This window comes from Mobula hypostoma, chromosome 9, assembly GCF_963921235.1.
Source record: "Mobula hypostoma chromosome 9, sMobHyp1.1, whole genome shotgun sequence".
Classification (NCBI taxonomy): Eukaryota; Metazoa; Chordata; class Chondrichthyes; order Myliobatiformes; family Myliobatidae; genus Mobula; species Mobula hypostoma.
The window spans coordinates 105,291,897-105,311,626 of NC_086105.1; the positions used below are offsets into that span (position 1 = coordinate 105,291,897).

A 19,730-nucleotide genomic window follows, 5' to 3' on the forward strand; every position below is an offset into this window, starting at 1 on the left:
CAAAGATGAAGAAATATTTTGAAGGGAGGATGAGGCAACCATGGTTGACAAGGAAAATCCAAGGCAGCATAAAAGCAAAAGGAAGGCCATATAGCAAAAGCTAATGGGAAGTTAGAGGATTGGGAGGCTTTTAAAAACAAACAGAAGGCAACTAAAGAAAAACAATAAGAAGAGAAAAAATGAAATGTGATGGTAAGCTAGTCAATAATATCAAAGGGGATACCAAAAATGTATTTTGAGATATATTCAGAGGCAAGAGTGGATATTGGACTACTGGAAAATGTTGCCAGAGAGGTAGCTATGGGGGACAAAGAGATGGTGGATGAACTTAAGTATTTTGCATCATTCTTCAATGTGGAAAACACTAACAGTATGCCAGAAATTGGATGAGTATTGGGGCAAAAGTGCGTGTAGTTGCTATTACTAAGGAGAAGGTGCTTGGGAAGCTGAAAGATCAAGAGGTTGATAAGTCACCTGGCTTTGATGGACTACACCTCAGGGTTCTGAAAGAGGTAGCTGAAGAGATTGTGGAGTAATGATCTTTCAAGAAACACTAGATTCTGGAATGGTTCAGAGGACTGAAAAATTTCCAAGGTCACTCCATTCTTTAAGAGGGGACTAGAAAAAAGAAAATTATAGGCTACTTAGCCTGACTTCAGGGGTTGGGAAGATTTTGGAGTCCATTATTAAGGATGAGGGTTCGGGGTACATGGAGGCACGTGATAAAATAGGACGAAGTCCGCATGATTTCCTTAATGAGAAATCTTGCATGAAATGTGTTAGAATTCTTTGAGGAATAACAGGCAGGATAGTCAAAGGAGAATCGATGGATGTTGGGTACTTGGATTTTCAAAGTGCCTTTGACAAGGTGCCACACTTGAAGCTGTTTAACAAGATAAGACCCCATGCTATTACAGGAAAGATACTAGCATGGATAGAAGGTTGGCTGACTAGAAGGAGGCAAAGAGTCGGAGTAAAAGTGGCCTATTCTGGTTTGCTGCTGGTGATGTGTTCCACAGGGGTCAGTATTGAGACCACTTCTTTTCACGTTATATGTCAATGATTTGGATGATGAAATTGATGACATTGTGACCAGGTTTGTGGATGATACAAAGATGGGTGGAGGGGCAGGTAGTGTGGAAAGTGGAGGGAGTCTGCAGGAGAATTTAGACAGATTGGGAGAACAGGCAAAGAAATTTCAGAGGGAATGGAGTGTATGGTCATGCACTTTGGTAGAAGGAATAAAGGGACAGACTATTTTCTAAATAGGGAGAAAATTGAAAAATCCGAGGTGCAAAGGGTCTTGGGAGTCCTTGTGCAGGATTCTCTAAAGGTTAACTTGCAGGCTGCATCAGTATTAAGGAAGACAAATGCAATGTTAGCAGTCATTTCAAGAGGATGAGAACATAAGAGCAAGGATGTCATGCTGAGACTTTTTAGGTATTGTTCAAACTACACTTGTAGTATCGTGAGCACTTTTGTTCCCTTTATCTCAGGAAAGATGTGCTGCCATTAGTGAGGGTCCAGGAGAGGTTCACAAGAATGATTCTAGGAATAACAGTGTGAGGAGTGTTTGAAGGCTCTGGGTCTGTACTCACTGGAGATTAGAAGAATCGGGGGTAGGGGGTTAGTTAGTGGGTGGGTCTGGAAGCAAAGGGCACAGTTTCAGTGTAGAGGTGAGAAGGAATTTCTTTAGCCAGAGGGTGGTAAATCTATGGAATACATTGCCACAGATGGCTGTGGAGGCCAAATTATTGAGTATATTTAAAAAAGAGGTTGCTAGGTTCTTGGTTAGTCAGGACGTCAAAGTTTAGGGGAGAAGGCAGTAGAACGGGGTTGAGAGGGAAAATCAATCAGCCATGGTGGAATTGCAGAACAGAGTCACTGGGCCAAATAGCCTAATTCTGCTCCTGTGTCTTAGGGTTCCATGAAAGGGTACTTATCTTCAGCTCTACTGAGAAGACAAGTCATCAGAAGTATTGCAAAATAGGCAATGGCATACATACTATCTATTTTATAGTTGAAGTGAATGGGAAAAGAATTTCAGGTGGAGTGTAAAGTGGGCTAGCAGTACATCACACTGTGTTTGCACTAACTCTTGGGATAAGATTGCAGTTAATTAAATTATGCATATTATTTTATTCATCTAAGGCTCCTTCACTGATATTTTAGAGACCTTGGGTTTCTCAAGTCATCACGATAATGTTTCATAGTCATGTTGCAATGGAACCAGCTGCCCAAAAGTTCATGGAGATAATTATAATTAATTATTGTTGTGATCTGTTCCATGGACATTTCATCCGTTATTATATCTCATAATTTGCATAGATCAAAGATTGTTGCACTAGAATGTGCCTTCGCTCACCAATATAAAGGGAAAGACTTTCCAGTTAAATGTTATAATAAAACAACCTGGATTCCTGAAGAGGCTTGTTTTATGGATGGGTGATAAATTATAATGGAAAGCAGCTGTTGTCATCTGTTTTCTTTCTTTCTGTAGAGTAACAGACCAGTGAGATTGGACAACACATGGATTGCTGCCACCTTCTCAAATATTTTCCAGCCATCCTGTGGCAGGCAGGACATTCTTGGTAGGATCCAAACTGACTACCACAGCCAGTTGAACCATTACCTGAAAGTTGCCTTCTGTAACATGTCAAATGTAGGTCTCAATTTGTGCTTTTACAATTTTTTTTGTCTTTTTTCAGCCTACAGCCCTTTTAAAAAGGATGGACTGGCTTAGATTTTCATTGCATTTAAGCCACGAGTTTAAAATTTGGAAATTTCTCATTTCAGTTGGCAATAATTATAAAATTTAACTAATTTTCTGAAATCAGTAGTGAAATCTGGGGAAAAAATAGAAATTTAGATCAAAGAGTATATGGCCAGCCAACTGGTTCAGCTGTGACTGCCGGTGTCATGGCTCCTGACATTTGTCTTCAGCCCTCAGATGCAGTGAGATGTTGGATCTTAGTTAACACAGCTACAGTTGTCCTCAGTGGGGTGAGATTAATGGATGGAAATTCAGCCAGGCTTTTGCTATCTACCAACTGGTACTGAGTGGATATGGACTGAAAGTAGCACTGGGCTTGGCTCTACGGACTTTGGTAAATTATTGTCACATGTGCTGACGTTTGATTGCACGTCATCCATGCAGATCATTTAATCACATCAATATATCAAGATAGTACTTACATGGGAAAAACAATAGCAGAATGCTGAATTTAGTGTTATACAGGTTCCAATCTGACTGTTAGAGCCCAGTCCCCTCCTTTCAAACTGATTTGATGTTAGCAAAAATTCAGGATAAAAGGGAGAAATTGATTAAATAGAAATCTAAGGAGTACTATTGTAAAGAAACGCTTTAACTTTTTTTTTGCAGTCATTCAAATTGTCAGGAAGGCATCAGCGAAATGTAGGAGAAGTTGTTTTATCATCCCAAACCCGAGCCAGTCTCTTCAGTGATGAGAAACATGGTGTGGTACTGGGGATGTCACTGAGGAATAGTGGACAACCTGACTCAAAGAACTACTCTCTTGAAATGGAGGTGAATGTGTTCATAGTGGCTTTGAAGAGAGATGTATAGATTTTTTTTTGTTCTCACTTTTACGCTACTTTAGGCTTGTAATGTTGGACTTAATTTTTGAAACATTAAACAATTCTGTCTTATTACGAAGACCTAAATGACACTGAATTGAAATGTGATTGTATACAAAACCATCATTTTTTAGAATCTACTAACTTGTAATGACATCAGTTGCACATCCATTCACAAGTTAAAACTGCAAAATGATTTTTTTTGCTTGTAGTGGAAGGCTTCTGAATCCAGTCATCTAGGCCTTTTAGGCACATACACTGCCTCTGTCCTCAGCAGCAAAGCAGTACTGGAAGGAATAATTGATCACAGAGAGAAAATTAAACTAATTACCATGCACAAGAAGGGTTGTCAGCAGTACTACAGTGGATACACTAGTGGTAAGGATGATTGACTAACATAACTAAGCAAGTATTAGCATTTGTCGATATATAAAATTCTATTAATGGGTGGTCTAGCAGAAAAGTTGCCACTCAACAGGTCCAGCAAAGGTGCTGGGCATTATTTTTGAGGAACTAGGAGGAGCAGGAGCAAATGTGGCAATTATTTGAGTGTCAGCCCCTCAGCCCCCGGCATTCCAGAGAACACAGTCCAAGTTTGTCCAACCTCTCCTATACTTTCACTGTGCTCTCGGTAACATCTAGCTAAACCTCTCTACACCCAAAACCTCCAAATCCTTTCTTCAAATGCAGTGGCTAGTACTGCACACAATAACCCAAATGTGGCTTGGCCAAAGTTTTAAACGGCTGCAATATGACTTCCCAACTTTTAAACTCAACATTCTGATCAATGAAATGAAGTATTCTGCATGCCTTCTTTACCTCCCTATCTAGCTGTGTGGCCACTTTAACAGAGTAGGTCTTGCACCCCAAGATCCCTCTGCACATTAGTGCTTGTGAGCTTCCCACCATTTACTGTGTAGAACAACACACAGTGTTTAACAAAACATGCCACGAGCCATATAAATTTTCATGAGATGAGCAGAAGACAAAAACCATAGACATGAAATCGGGTATTAAGCAATAAATGGAAGTGATGTAGAGAATAGATTGGTGCCGAGTGAGAACTCAAGAGCTGAATGCCCTTGTACTTGACAATGCAACAGTTATAGTAAAGCATTAAAAAATGGGATACTCAATAAATGGAGGAACTGAGGAAACTCGGAGGGTTGTAGGCCAGGTGGAGATCTTTGGGACAAAAGATAGAAAGACCATAGTGGGGTTTGAAATCAAGGATGTGGATGTCAAAAATCAAAGTACTACTTCATTGAAAACCAGTGTGAATCTGTAAGCATGGGAGCAATGGATAAATAGGGCCCAGTGCAATAAAAGGATATTAGGAACACTGCCAGCATCAACTGAGGAAAAACTTGAGATTTTTAGTGTTTTTATTCTTTACTAAACAAATAGATTTCCTGTATATTTATTCAGTTTTCTAGCATCTTTTTGCTTCTTCTGTCTTTTCATTTAATGCAGAGGCTATCTCTAAATATTAACTGACTGTCTATGTCAAAGGTGGGTCAGATGAAGAGGGAGTAGAGTTGGCGTTTTGTTCAAAAGAAGATGGAACAGCAAAAGTGGAACTGTATCACACCCTGAACCAAACTAGGAAAGGAAAGCTGGGGCTCCTCTCAGTTGCAGTTGTCAACAAAAGTACGCAGAGTGTACTCAGAGTAACAGCTCAGGGCTGTGGACACCTCATTACCAAGACAGAGGTAATTATAGCAGGATTACTTATCAATCTTGTCTCACTGTACTGTGCAACATTTGTTTTAGACCTAATGATCTGTGTTAAAAATGTTCTTTATCAGTCATTTTCTATTCCCTCAAGAGATTATACAGTATAATAAAGGCTGTTATATAGGTACCATTTCAGAGCGTTTGACTCCCATAACTTTAGTCCAAAAGTGACCAGCACATTTTATAGTTCATTATATCATACACCTAAGAGACATGCAGTTTTATGGTGATATCCTGCTTCATATTTATTGTGAGGCAGAACTTGGCGATGATCGTGGGAAGGCCATAGCCAGGTACGTCCAGTCCATTAGATAAGTCTGTGATATATCCTTCAAGTAGAGAGAGCAGTCTGACAAAAGAGCAAATAAAAACCATACAATTTGAAGATATGCTCACTGAGTGTACGTGCATGGTCTTCTGTTTCTGTAGCCCAACCACTTCAATGTTTGATGAATTGTGCACTCAGAAATACTCTTCTACACACCACTATTATAATGTGTGGTTATTTGAGTTACTGTTGCCTTCCTGTCAGCTGGAAACTTTCTGGCCATCCTCCTCTGACCTCTCTCTCTCATTAACAAGGTGTTTTCGCCCACAGAACTGCCACTCACTGGAGTTTTTTTTGTTTGTTTCTCACACTATTCTCTGTAAACTCTAGAGACTGTTGTGCATGAAAATCCAAGGAGAGCAGCAGTTTCTGAGATACTCAAACCACCCCATCTGACACCAACAATTATTCCATGGTCAAAGTCACTTAGAACACAACTCTTCCCCTTTCTGATGTTTAGTTTGAACAACTGAACCTCTTCCTCCCATTTCCGGCAGTTTAGACGCATCTAGGCGTATTACTGCCCTCCGCTGGATGTATAATTAATTATAGAATTTCAAGGCATTCAAATTCTCGAATATAACCTAGTGTCACATATAAACTGTCACGTGGTTTCCAAATAATTGCATTGCCTCAAATCATATTAATTTCATTTGAATCATTTGGAAAACTAAAAGCTTCTTGTTTAAGAATATTCATTATCACATACTTAACATTTAAAATTGTTGTTTTCCAAGTCTATCTGCTATTTCCAAGTTTTCCTTTTCTTGAATCAAAGCCTGTAGTTGTTTATTGAGATCTTGAAGTTCTTCCTCAGTTGTTTCCATGTTTCCATTTTATAATCTGAATGTAGATAATTCACTTCGCAACGAATTCCCTTTTCCTTTTTTAACTTTGCAATAAGTTCCTCCATTTTTAATCTGTTTTCCATGTCACTGAATTTTTGACAACAAGCATCTTTTTCAGAAACCGTGTCCTTTAAATGCACTACTGTTTCGTCCAATCTCTTTCCAACTCACAGTTGTTCTTATTGAGTACTTCTATTTGTTGATGGAGTTCTGCACATTTACCCTGGGTTTCAACCAAGTTTCTTGTAAACATAAAATCTGAGGTTTTTTCCTTAAATTCTGATACATACTTCATAAATTCTTGATCATTTGTGATAAGACTCCTTGCATTCCTTTGTGATATGTGTGTGTGTATATAGATATATATATATATATATATAGCCATTACTTTCCCGCCTCTCCTGCCTGTGAACTGTTTGATCCTCCATTCAGCGTATCTTTGACTGCTTCCCACCTAAGCCCTGTAATACCAAGATATTTTTCTGCAGACTTGACTATAATTTTAATTTTTTCTGTTCTTTTGTCTGTTTGCGCTGAACAGTTAATTGCATCTACTATAAACAGTACGAAACCCTTCTTACTCATAGTTAGTGTATCCTTATTTATCATATGATAACTAATATCGCAATTCACTGGTTTATTATTCCCTGTATTTGTTTGCTTGATAACCTTTTCTTTTCCAGCAAATGCTTTCACTGCCTCTACTCCCTTGAGTTTGCTTTTACATATTGTATCTCAGCTTCTTTCTTGCTAATAACGCACCCTTGATAAGCTGCACTGTGTTCCTCGTCACAATTGCAGCATTTCAGCCTAGCTCCCACCTCACATTTCCCGTATTCATGTTCTCCAGCGCACCTTCCACATCTTTGTTTCCCTCTGCAGACTGCCGCAATATGCCCAAATTTCTGACATCTAAAGCATCTTAAAGGCGGTGGTATATATATTCTGACCTCATAACACATGTACCCTAAGTAAACTTTAGTCGGCAATCTCTCTTCATCAAAGTTAATCATAACTGATAAACTATCACACTTTTTCCCGTTTCTTGTAGCTTTCAAATGTTTGGCCTCAATAATTTTTGCTTCTTCTATGTTCTGTTTAATCTCATTCATAGTAACTTTTGTTGGTATCCCTGAAATAACTCCGCTAGTCCACTTTCTATTGTTGTGTATTCAGCATTGTACTTTTTTGCCATTTATTTTATTTAATCTTACCACTTTGCCTTGTTGAGCACTATCCCGACAAATCACTGATAGCAATCCATTTCATAAAATCTTTGCTCTTTTGACTTTACCTATAAGTTTGTTGATTATCTTCGTCAAATGAATCAGGTTCCATTCACCAAAAGTAGCTCCGTCTTCGCTCAGTTTTATAATTGCCTTAATCTCATCTTCTTTCCGTTGTTTTGCTATCCTATTTTGTTTGTCCCCTGACTCGTCAGAGTTTGACATCTCATACCTCTGTTTTCTTTTCTTACTCTTTCCACTGCTTTCCTCTTTCTCGCCGACGTCCATCTCTAACTCACTTCCACTATCCGTTGTCCAGCAGTTCATCCTGCAGGATATTCTCTTTATCAACTCAGCAGTTGTGGCCTCCCTACTCGTCTCCTCTTCAGCAGTTCCGCCCACGATTGGCACTCCAGTCTGGCTCGAATCTTTGATGAAAGTAAGCAACATTGTCGCCCTCCGTTCCTCGCTGCCCGCAACGTGCGGGCTCGGTACTCCACAATTCGGCTCTATTCGTTCAGTTCACCTGCTTGTCTCAACTGAACTCAACTCCGACTCCACTTGAAACTTCTGTCGACTCCAACTCCTCCTGCTCAATTCTTCTCACTCATTTCAGCCCTAACCGAGGTCAACAGAACTGCTTGACCGTGTCTGCATGCTTTTATGCATTGAATTGCTGCCACATGATTGGCTGATTAGATATTTGCATTAACGAGCAGGTGTACAGGTGTGCCTAATAAAGTGGCCACAGAGTGTAGATTAGTCATAATGGTTCTGTTTTGATAGCATTTCATCATTGCATATGGTATAGGCAACTACTTTAAGTACTGTTTATGGAAAGGTAGAGGATATTAATACTCTTCATATCATCTTAAATTAGAATTTTTAATCTCTTGCAATGTAACATCATTTTCCGACTGCTCCCTCAGAAAGGGGTGATTTCATGTAGATGATAAGAATTTCAGCTGAGTTTCCATTTGATTCATGTTGAACCTGTTTGTTTTTCTTTGCACTTTAGAACAAGCTTTCAGAAATTGTTTTCCAATTGAAGAGCCATTTGTTGAAAAAACTCAAAGAATTTGACCTACATGTTTGGAAATTCAGGAAAAATGTGAGTAGAGCACCAAAAATGAAGAATTTGCATTTTCTTTCATCTGTCTTGCAAAATATTAGAAACTCCTAGAAATGGAGTTAAACAATTTAATTTGTCAAACCATACTATAATTCAGTGGCGTCATAGTTAACTTATGGCCCAACTTCATAAACTTCTCATATCTCCTAAAATGCTTGATTGACCTATCATTAATTGCTGTTAGCAAAACTTCTATGCCCTTTGCTTGTACTATAGAAGCAGCTACTAATTTCATTCCTGAGAGTTCTGGCTCTAATTTTTAGTCTACACCTTTACTTCTAAATACTCATCTAGTGGGAAAAGGAGGCACAGCAAACCTATCTGTTCACTTGGTAAGTCTAACATTAATCCTGATCCTTTCCCCGCCTACAATTATCTTGTTTTCTTTACCCCCTGTAACTATGATTACTCAAACATAAAATAAATAGAGTTCTGATGAAATGAATGGATAATGTCAATAGAACAAACAACAGCTCCCCTTGCTGAGTTCCTTGTTAGGTGCTTAGATCTAGAAGACATGGCCCAGAGCTCTGGTGTTACTGTTCTACAATAGGCAGAGTCACTCTTTGGATTGCTGTCATAGAGGCCACAGATGATCTTATTAGATGTTTCATAGAAAAGTAACATGCAGGAATGAATGCAAATCAGACAAGGATGATTCTATGGAATTAAAGTAGCTTACCTGAATTTGGATGAGCTTGGTTTTGGAAGTGCATCTTGGAGATCCATTATGAAAATGGAAAGGTAACACCTGCTTTCTGGGGGTTGCGGTGTGAGGTAACACTAGTGTACACAAGGACTGGTCCAGTGACCACCCCCATACAGGCCCACAGTATCTAGTGCAGCACCGGATTCATTGCTGGTAGGGTCTGCCAAACTCTGTCAGGAGTGGGAAGTGTGAGCGAGTGTTTGTGGAGTGGTGCACATTACTGAATAGAAAGCTGGTTAATAGCAAGTGAGGTATTCCAGCCATTCCTTCAACTAAAACTTAATGTTAAATAAAAGCTTTAAGTCAAATACAGTGTCATGCCAGTTTTCAACCTCTGCTGGCTGTTGATTGCTTTGTGTAAACCTGACTGGAAGCTCAATCGTTTCAAATTTTTAAAGCATTAGTGGCATAACATGGGGTATTTTGGGAAACTACAAATCACCAAAACCAAAGGCAATTATTATTGTGTTTTGTCAGTCTATTAGTTGTATTAAGTTCTTTCACTCGTATAGAGCTGCTCCTGATTCACACAATAATATTCCGGACCATAGTTATGATCCAATTTGGATGCTGAGATGGAATCTTATTCTACACAGTTTCACGATGCTGACTTCCTGCATGAACTGTGTGGTTGGATGCGAAAGCTGTCAGAGAAAACGGCAAATGTTATCAAGAACAGTGGTAGATCATTTCGTCAGTTGTGGAAGCTAAGCAGACTGAGAAAGCTATTGCTCCACGTTGTTCCGTTGTACCTCACAAAGATTCAAGAGACATTACAGCAGTTACAAAGAGAACTGAAAAGTAAGTAAAACTTAGAAATGAATTGTATTAATCATTGAACTGGTGCACCTGGGAACACTGGATATCCTGTATTTCAATCACCCATTAGAAACCCTATGTGACTGTTCAACGATTGCTTTAATTCTACAAATTTTCAATTAAATTGGTGATACAATGCACTTGGCTGTTATTTAAAATGTAGTACATGCCCTTCGGCCCACAATGCGGTGCCACCATTTTAACCTACTCCACAATCAATCTAACCCTTTCCTCTGTCCTGCCGAAGGGTCTCGGCCCGAAACGTTGACTGTACTCTTTTCCATAGATGCTGCCTGACCTGCTGAGTTTCTCCAGCATTTTGTGTGTGTTGCTCGGATTTCCAGCTTCCGCAGATTTTCTCTTGTTTCTCCATTTTCCCATTGGTTTTATTCTATTTTACCCTGGATCTGAGCGGCAGAACTGCAGTAACTGAAGCGGGGAGGCTGTGCCACTTAAGTGGTCTGAAGACCTCTGACAGCCAGCAAAGCTGGGGGTCATTGGTAGTGGGGCAGAGAGGTTGCTTTGCAGCTCTAAAGCCTATAGTTGATCAAATATTTGGAGACACTTAAAAACTATTCAGGTTGAAGTAACTAATTAAAAGATCATTCTTATAAAGAAAATAATCCATGTAGAAATAAAATTAAGTAATTAAAAACAGTAAAGAGAAAAAAAACAGTTTTAAAAGAAGTGTCTCACCCTCTGTGTCCTCAGCCTTTGCCATATAGTAAATATGGAGTGGCGTTACAGATCCTGCTCTGCGTCAGTGATGGATTCATCCACAAGTCTGAGACTGAATTCAGATTCAATGACTGGTTGGAACCATTGCCAGAAGTCTAATTTTCTGTGCTGGTAATGGTTCCAATTTGCCGGACAAACTTTATGGCCTTTGTTTCACCCTGATGGTCATCTGCATAGTGAACCTCAGCTCAAGAACGGGAAAATTAACCTCATTCACTCAGCCTTCCTGTAATATCAGCTTGGAAGCAGGTCCCTCAGTTCTACTCCTCATTTACAGAGGCACAGTGATGTAGTAGAATAGAGCCGTTGTCTCACAGTGCCTGAAACTCAGTCTCAACCCCGAACTCTGTGCCATCTCCGTGTGTGGTGCCTTCATGCTCCTTCCGTGACCATGTGGTCCTCCCCTGGGTAATCACCTCCCACATCCCGGTGATACGCATGTTTGTGGGCTAACTTGCTGCTGCAATTCAGTGTGTGTGGCTGAGGTGTAACGTCTAGTGGGGGTGGGGAGCTGACGGGAATGTAGGGGAATAAATTCGAAGGCAAAACGAGTAGGGGAATGGGATTGTTCTGTGAGCTGGCACAGACTTGATGGTCTAAAGAACACCCATTCTATGCTGTGAAGAACACACATTCTTCCACCAAGCCCTCCCAGAAACTTCCAGGTCAGTTCTCCACCTATTGACAGCCTAATCATTGTCACTTCAAAACTGCACCAAAAAATGTGTGAAACAACAGTTACTGAGGTGGAGCCACTGCAGCTGCCCTCCTGTGACTGTAGAAATTTAAATACAACAGCGATGTCCTCTTTTTTTTACCATTTAGACCATGTGCAAAGGGAATAATTGAGCAGGAGCATACAGCTGGCCTCTGAAGGTGGGAAAGCATAATTAGAGCATAATAAGTTTTATTATAGATGCGGAGTAGGAAGTTATCATGGAATTGGTGACAATGTCTACTAGCAAATATGATCTTCGTGCAAGCATATTAACAGCTAAGGTAATTTGACTTTCAGGACCTATAGCTACTCTAAAGGAGGCTTATCGTGATGTAACACTGAAGGAATTAGACCAAGATTGGAAACAAAAAACTGAAGAATATCTAGAAAAAATTCAGTCCTTTGTACCCACAGTGATTCAGGATACATGGCTGCTGGAGAAACTGCAAAAAGTGCTTGATATTACCAAGCAAGCTTTTGACTTGGTAAGTTTAAAAATCTGTGTAGTGTAGTGACAGAGAACACATTGCTTCCCTAATATTGGGTGTTGCATCCAGATTTTTATAAAGAGAATTTTTTGGTTCGCAGCTCATTGATCTCATTTAATTATTATAATAATCCTGGTAAGTGTTGCAAAGTAAAATTAGTTAGGTACTCTTTCCCAATTTTCACTTCTTTTGAGCAATGCATAATTTGGCAGACTGCATCAATTTTGCTTCACTTACATTATCACCTTAAATCAAAGCTCTGTATTTGGTCTACAAAGACATATAAAAGCAAACATTGAAGAAACTGATTACAGTGAAACATGAGCATCACCCCAGAGGCATTTGTACAAATTCCATGATTGCAGCAAATTACTGAAATCTTTGCATTTGTGGGAGGAAAATCTCTCAGGACCACTAAAACATCAATACTAGCAGCAGTCATGTAGAAACGTGACACCCAAGCCTTCATAAAGAAAGCAAGTTAAAATGACTGAGTAAACAGTAGACTTCCAGCAGTACTTTACATTGGCTGAAGGAGCTGTTTAACTAACATGAAGTAAAATTGCTTCTCTCATATCTGAGAGAGTTTCACTTATTAAGACATTAGGTGTGCTCATTGGCTTCTCCCATTTCCCTGCCTGCCTTCCATATTGGTAGGCATGATTACATGATTCTCAGGACGGCCCGCGCAGAACATCTTGGTCCAAATATCTAAACATTGATGCAGAACATCATCAAATGAATTCTGTTGGGGATATAATAATAAAATACCCATTTAAATTCCATGAATTGATGTGATTTGACTTCGAAATAGTTGAACATATAATTGTGCTGATTTAAATGACGTTTATTGTGTTTAGAAAAAATGATACATAGTTGAATCATTTGTTCAGGTGAAGGTTCTGGACCCAAAACATCAATTGTCCATTCCCTTCCTTAGTTGCTGACTGACCCACTGAGTTCTTCCAGTAGCAACTGGGAGATGGGAAAAGGTGGCCTGTGACTTAAAAATAATTTACCAAAAATATAAACACAGTAACTCATGAAATAAAAATGTATAGGCTCAACAAGCTCCAATATAAGATAAAGTTGCTGTGTCCTTAGTCATTTACCTGCGCTGTTCCATTCTATTTCTACTATTGTCCACCAGTCTCTGACATTCCTCATGAGATTAACAATTTTCTTCACATTCAAACAGGCAACAAACCAAACAGTGAAATGGGCAGAGGCAAAACTCACTAAAGCTACAAGCAGGATCCAAAAGCCACTTGCAAATTTCTACAAACACAGTTCAGAGTAAGTAGCAAGAAATTAAATGCCTCTTTTTCATACGTATATTTCTGTTGAATTTCAAGATCATATCTGTAGTAACTTCTACCTTGAAAAAGGCACACTCGACAACTTCATGCCCAAAGAAACAACTTTATCTCAAACGTCAAAACGGTTATGTATATACAGAGACTTTCACAACCCGTACAGCATGGCAGGAACACTATATACAAAGCACACCGGAAGTAAAAACCCCCATTATCCTAATTAGTATTAACTTACTTTTAATAATGCCAACATTACAACACTTCTCTCCTTTTAAGTTCCAACATTCCCCAAATGTAAAAAACTAGGAAATAAAAACAGTGGTGTTACAGTATTAACTTGCGTACCCCTGAAAACTTATACTAGTATCTCAGCAACAGTTTACCAATACAAAACATCTGGGAAACATGACAGATTCAACATTCAGTCTAACAACAAAAAAAAGGCTATCCCGTCAATGATTCAGTCTGTCAGGAGATTTACGAGTGCGCTGTATTCTGCGCACTACCCCCGGTGACCCAGCAGGCACCGCTGGTGAGGGTGTTTTGGGTGGATCTGGTTTTGGGGGCATGAGAGGGGTCTGTGTGTCTGCGTGAGAATGTCCATCCTCCTCAGGGGACCCCGACCCCTCTGCCAGCATCTGTCCTTCTGGCAAAATCACTGGTGGACATGCTTCCACCGTAGGCTGTCTCACAAATGGAGACACCATGGAGCTGTCTGCCTCTGAGCCGGTATCATGATGCAGGTGCACATGGTCCTGATATCTCCGGAAAACACACCCATCAGTCAGCTTAACAATATAGGAGACGGAGTACTGTGCTTAAGAATAACCCCAGGCAGCCATTTCTGATTGTTTCTCACATAGACATTGTCATCCGGTTTTAATTGTCTCTCTCACGCATGTTGATCATGTCCCTCCTTCTGCTTTTCCTGCTTTCTCTTCACTTTTGCCTTCATGTCCGGGCGCAGCAGGTCCAATCTTGACTTGGGCCTACGCCCCATCAGCATCTCTGCTGGAGTGCGTGCAGTTGTAGTCTGTGGCATGAGGCAGTATTTAAACAGGAAACGTGAAAGCCGAATGCTAAGAGAGTCCCCTGTCATCCGCTTCAGGCCTTCCTTCACTGTCTGAACAGTCCACTCAGCCAAACCATTGGAGGCTGGGTGGAAAGGGGCCGTCCGAATGTGATGAATGCCATTCTGCTGCGTGAACTCACTGAACAGCTCAGTGGTGAACGTTGGGCCATTATCAGTGACCAGAGTGTCAGGCAACCCGTGGACTGCAAACACTTGCTTGAGTTTGTCTATGGTTGAGGGGGCTGTAATGTTGCTCACAATGTGCGCTTCGATCCATTTAGAATGCACATCTACCATTACAAGAAACATCTGCCCCATTAAAGGGCCAGAAAAGTCCAAATGTAGCCTAGACTAGGGGTGGTCTGCACACACACATGGGTGCAAAGGAGCTGGTGGTGGCATATTCTGATTAGTCTGACATTGAGTACGTGATTTTACCTTGTTCTCCAGATCCTGATCCATTCTTGGCCACCAAACGTAGGATCTTGCAAGGCTTTTCATTCGAGACACTCCTGGGTGAGCGTCATGAATTTCCTCCACAACCTGTGAACGGCCAGGGGGAGGTATGATGACCCTCGTCCCCCAGAAAACGCAGCCATCCTGCAGACTGAGTTCTGTCTTGCATTTGGCAAAAGGCCTCAGTTCCTCTCCTTCCATGACTCTGGGCCAAACTTGTAAAAGAAAAGTCTTGACTTGGGACAGGACTGGGTCCCTCTCTGTCCACTGCTTGATCTGGGTTGCCTTTACAGGTGTCTCTGACAGCCTCTCCAGTGAAAACACAGTCTCTGGAGGCACATGTGTAGTAACAGGTGACTCAGGTAAAGGTAGTCGACTCAGTGCATCGGCGTTTGCATTATTCCCACCCGCTCTGTACACTATAGTATACTGGTAGGCTGACAATGTAAAAGCCCAGTGCTGTATCCTGGCTGAGGCTAGCGGTGGGATGCATCTAGTCTCACTGAACAGGCTCATCAGTGGTTTATGGTGCGTGTAAATTGTAAATATGCGTCCATAAAGGTACTGATGAAAGCGTTTGACTGCAAAAACAATGGCCAGACCTTCTTTGCCTAACTGTGAATATCCCTTCTCAGCAGCTGTCAGGGTACATGAAGCAAAACCAATAGGCTTCTCTGAACGGTCCTCCATTACATGGGAGAGAACTGCCCTGACTCCATAGGGCGAGGCATTGCATGGGAGGGTGATCCCCTTGTCTGGGTCAGAGTGAACAAGCAGCTCCGCTGAGTGAAGGAGTTCTTTCACTTCCTTGAGAGCTTTCTCCTGCTCTTCACCCCACTGCCACTTAGTGTCATTGTGAAGCAGCTCATCCAGTGGGGTCAAAACCCTTGAGAGGTCAGGAAGAAACTTGCCATAATAATTCACCATGCCCAAAAATAATCTGAGTTCTGTGACAGTCTTAGGGCTTGGGGCCTCCTTAATAGCTCTCACTTTGTCCTCCACAGGGCAAAGCCCCTCAGCTGTGATCTTGTGTCCCAGGTAAGTCACACTCGAAGCCAGGAACACACATTTTCTGCATTTCAACTGCAGACCTGCGTCTGAGAGCCTCTTCAGCACCCGTTCTAAATTAGCCAGATGCTCCACCTCCGTAGCCCCAGTGATCAAAATATCATCAAGGTACACTGCTACTTGTGGAATCCCAGCAGCAAAGTGTCCATTGTCCTTTGGAAATTGCAAGGCTGGACGCCACTCCAAACACCAGGCGACTGTATTTGAATAATCCCTTGTGCATGTTAATTGTGACGTACTCCTTGGAGTCCTCATCGAGCAGCAGCTGTTGGTAGGCGTGGCTCATGTCCAGCTTTGTGAACAGCTTATCCCCTGACAGGGTTGCAAACAGGTTATCCACCCATGGCAGTGGGTACTCCTCCAGCCTAGAGACCTGATTCACCGTAAGCTTATAATCCCCACATATCCTCACCGTTTTGTCTGCCTTCAAAACTGGAACAATGGGAGCCGCCCACCATGAAAACTGGACGGGCTCAATAATGCCCAGCCTCTGTAAACGTTCCAGCTCCTCCTCGACTTTGCCTTTCATGGCATAGGGTACCGACCTGGGCTTAAGAAAACGTGGTGTAGCCTCAGGGTCAACATGGAGTTTCACTGTCACACTCTTCAGTGTGCCTAGCTCGTCCCTGAAAACGTCACTGTACCGCTGCAGAATGTCCTCCATCATGTGTGCATACTTGATTTCATGCCAGTTTAGCCAGATTTTGCGAAGCCAATTGCGACCCAAAAGACTGGGCCTCCTGCCCTCAGCTATCACTAGCCTGGCTTCAGCCTTCTGACCCCCGGCTGAAATGTCCAGATATAACACCCCTAAATGCGGTATGGGCTGCCCCGTGTAGGTCCTAAGTTTGAGCTTTGACCGTCTAACGGGAGGAAGGTTGGACCCCCATGTCCTCCTGTAGGTTTCCTCACTAATGACCGAGGCAGTAGCCCCTGAATCAATCTCAAACTTAGTGTCCTTTCCCCTGACAGTAACTGTGGCATAATGTGGTTCAGGTGGTTCCTCATCTGTTTCCACTGCAAACATGTCGTAGGCACACGCTGCCTCTTCATCCGCTTCTTCTAGATGGTGCGTGGGTGTGTGGCTGCCTGAGCCTGTTGGGCTTTCCCCTGCCCAGGCTTCATCTTACCCTTTTTAGCTAAATGTTCCTTTTTGCTACAAGCATGGCAGACAGTGTCTTTGAATTTGCAATCATTTGCATAGTGCATACATCCACACTGGAAACATTCCACTCACTTTGCCTGTTTACCAGTCTCCCTCCTGACTTGGTGCACTGCCGCCGATGGTGACTCCCCCATGTCCTTTCTGGATATCCTTGACATTATTAGCAGCCATCTCCATGCCTTGGGCAACCTCTAAGGCTTCCTTGAAAGTCAATGGTGGGGTTTCCCCTAACAGGCAGTGTTGTATGGCGTCATTGTTAATGCCGCATACCAATCTATCACGGAGCATGTCATCCAACACCGCTCCGAAATCACAATGCTCCGACAACTGCCGAAGCTCGGCCACAAAATTGGCCACAGACTGACCTGGCTTCCTGAAACGGCTGTGAAACTTACACCATTGGACTATCACAGAAGGTTTTGGATTGTAGTGGTTCCCCACGAGCTTGACCAGTTTGTCATATGGAATGTTCCCCAGTTTCCGAGGTGTGGCTAAATTCCTTATTAGCTTGTAAGTCTTTGCCCCACACACACTCAGGAGAATAGAGTGCTTCTTAGCCTCCTCAGTAATTCCATTAGCACAGAAAATGTGTCCCAGCCTTTCCTGATACTCCGGCCAGTCCTCCATTACCTCCACAAAATTACCGATAGTCCCAAATGTAGCCATCTGAACGTAAGGTTGCTTATCGGCGCTGCTGCTCCCGTTCGAAACATGCCGACACGTCCACAAAACCAGTTTACCTCGTCTCCAAAGATATGTGGTAAAAAGGCACACTCGACCACTTCATGCCCAAAGAAACAACTTTATCTCCAACATCAAACCCATTATGTATATACAGAGGCTTTCACAACCCGTACAGCATGGCAGGAACACTATATACAAAGCACACCCGGAAGTAAAAAGAACAGAAGTAAAACCACCCGCCCCCCCCCCCATTATCCTGATTAGTATTAACTTACTTTTAATAATACACACATTACAACAATATCATTCAGTCGAATGGTACTGTTATGTGTCAGCAATGAAAGCAATTTAACCTGGAAAAACAAAAGCAGAAAGTGCTGGAAAAACCCAGCGAATCAGGCAGCATCTACAGAAGGAAAAATAGTCGCTATTATGGTGCTGTGGCCTTCCATCAGAACTCAATAGGGGTCACAGAACTGTACTGTGTACTGTTTATTTTTCCACAGATGCTGCCTGGCTTTCTGAGTACTTTCAACATTTTCAGTTTTTGTTTCAGATTTCTAGCATCTGCAATTTTATCTTTATTTTCCTTAACCTGGAGAACACTGTATTTACAACTATTTTCACCCAAATCTCCACCCCACACTGAATTGCATCTGCCAAAGCTCCTAATACCCATCAAATTCCAATCATGGAACCCATAATTTTACTTCATATTTTCAGCCCTTCTGTCCTCTCAATACCCCTCATCACCCCACCCCTCCACCACTCTACATCTTAACAGCATCCTCCCTGATTTTCCGTCCTGCCTCAGCCAGCCTCACCAAACCTTCAAACTTGCTCCTGGGACTTATCCCCAGAAGCACACACACTGATTCTCTGCATTAGTGCTGCCCCAGCACCCCATATTTGCCTAGCAATAGGCTTCACTGGATCTGTGATGGACTTCCAAAGCCCATTCTGTGGTGAGGATGACTAGATGGCATGCTTTCATGCTCGCAACACTGTGGTGTCTGGTAACAGCAAATAAATCCCTTTAGATGCCCTGGAATTTCTGGGCAATCTTACCTTCTGTTTATGTTGATGCATGAGGAGGTCTTTTGACCGATTAGGTCCTTGGCAGCTCCCAAGGGAGCAATCACATTATTCTCGGTTTTCTTCTTATTTCCTTGCTTTCTATTTCCTTGTTCTCCTGAGACTCTCTCTCACAAATGCTCATCAATCATACGTTTGATACTTGCCATTAACTTACACAGTGGAGTAAATTACAGTAACCAATTAACCTACTAGCACAAACAAGAGAAAATCTGCAGATGCTGAAATCCAAGCAACACACACAGAGCACTGGAGGAACTAAGCAGGCCAGGCAGCATCTATGAAAAAGAGTAAACTGTTGACGTTTCGGGCTGAGACCCTTTATCAGGACTCATGAAGGGTCCTGTTAGAGGGTCTTGTCCCGAAACATCGACTGTACTCTGTTCCATAGATGCTGCCTAACCTACTAGCACGCCTTTGAAATGTGGGAGGAAACCAGAGAATTAAGGAGTCATAAGGAACACATACAGCTGCCCGCAGTGTGTCAGACTAGCCTGTGTTCCATTCCAGAGGCTGGAGCGCATCCCTGACTTG

General features: G+C 41.8%; 1 protein-coding gene and 1 long non-coding RNA gene across 2 annotated transcripts in view; one reads left to right on the forward strand and one right to left on the reverse strand.

Moving 5' to 3' along the window:
- The window catches only part of LOC134351914 (uncharacterized), a 201,738-nt gene that overhangs the window by 145,660 nt on the left and 36,348 nt on the right, over window positions 1-19,730 (forward strand). The window contains exons 44-51 of the mRNA XM_063058828.1: window positions 2,501-2,662; window positions 3,383-3,547; window positions 3,810-3,975; window positions 5,110-5,309; window positions 8,755-8,847; window positions 10,174-10,378; window positions 12,150-12,337; window positions 13,539-13,636. Of these exons, the coding sequence (XP_062914898.1) occupies window positions 2,501-2,662; window positions 3,383-3,547; window positions 3,810-3,975; window positions 5,110-5,309; window positions 8,755-8,847; window positions 10,174-10,378; window positions 12,150-12,337; window positions 13,539-13,636 (1,277 nt within the window). The remainder of the gene's footprint in view (window positions 1-2,500; window positions 2,663-3,382; window positions 3,548-3,809; window positions 3,976-5,109; window positions 5,310-8,754; window positions 8,848-10,173; window positions 10,379-12,149; window positions 12,338-13,538; window positions 13,637-19,730) is intronic.
- Window positions 1-19,730, reverse strand: part of LOC134351915 (uncharacterized) — an 89,680-nt gene that overhangs the window by 7,303 nt on the left and 62,647 nt on the right. The gene's annotated exons all lie outside the window — the stretch shown is intronic.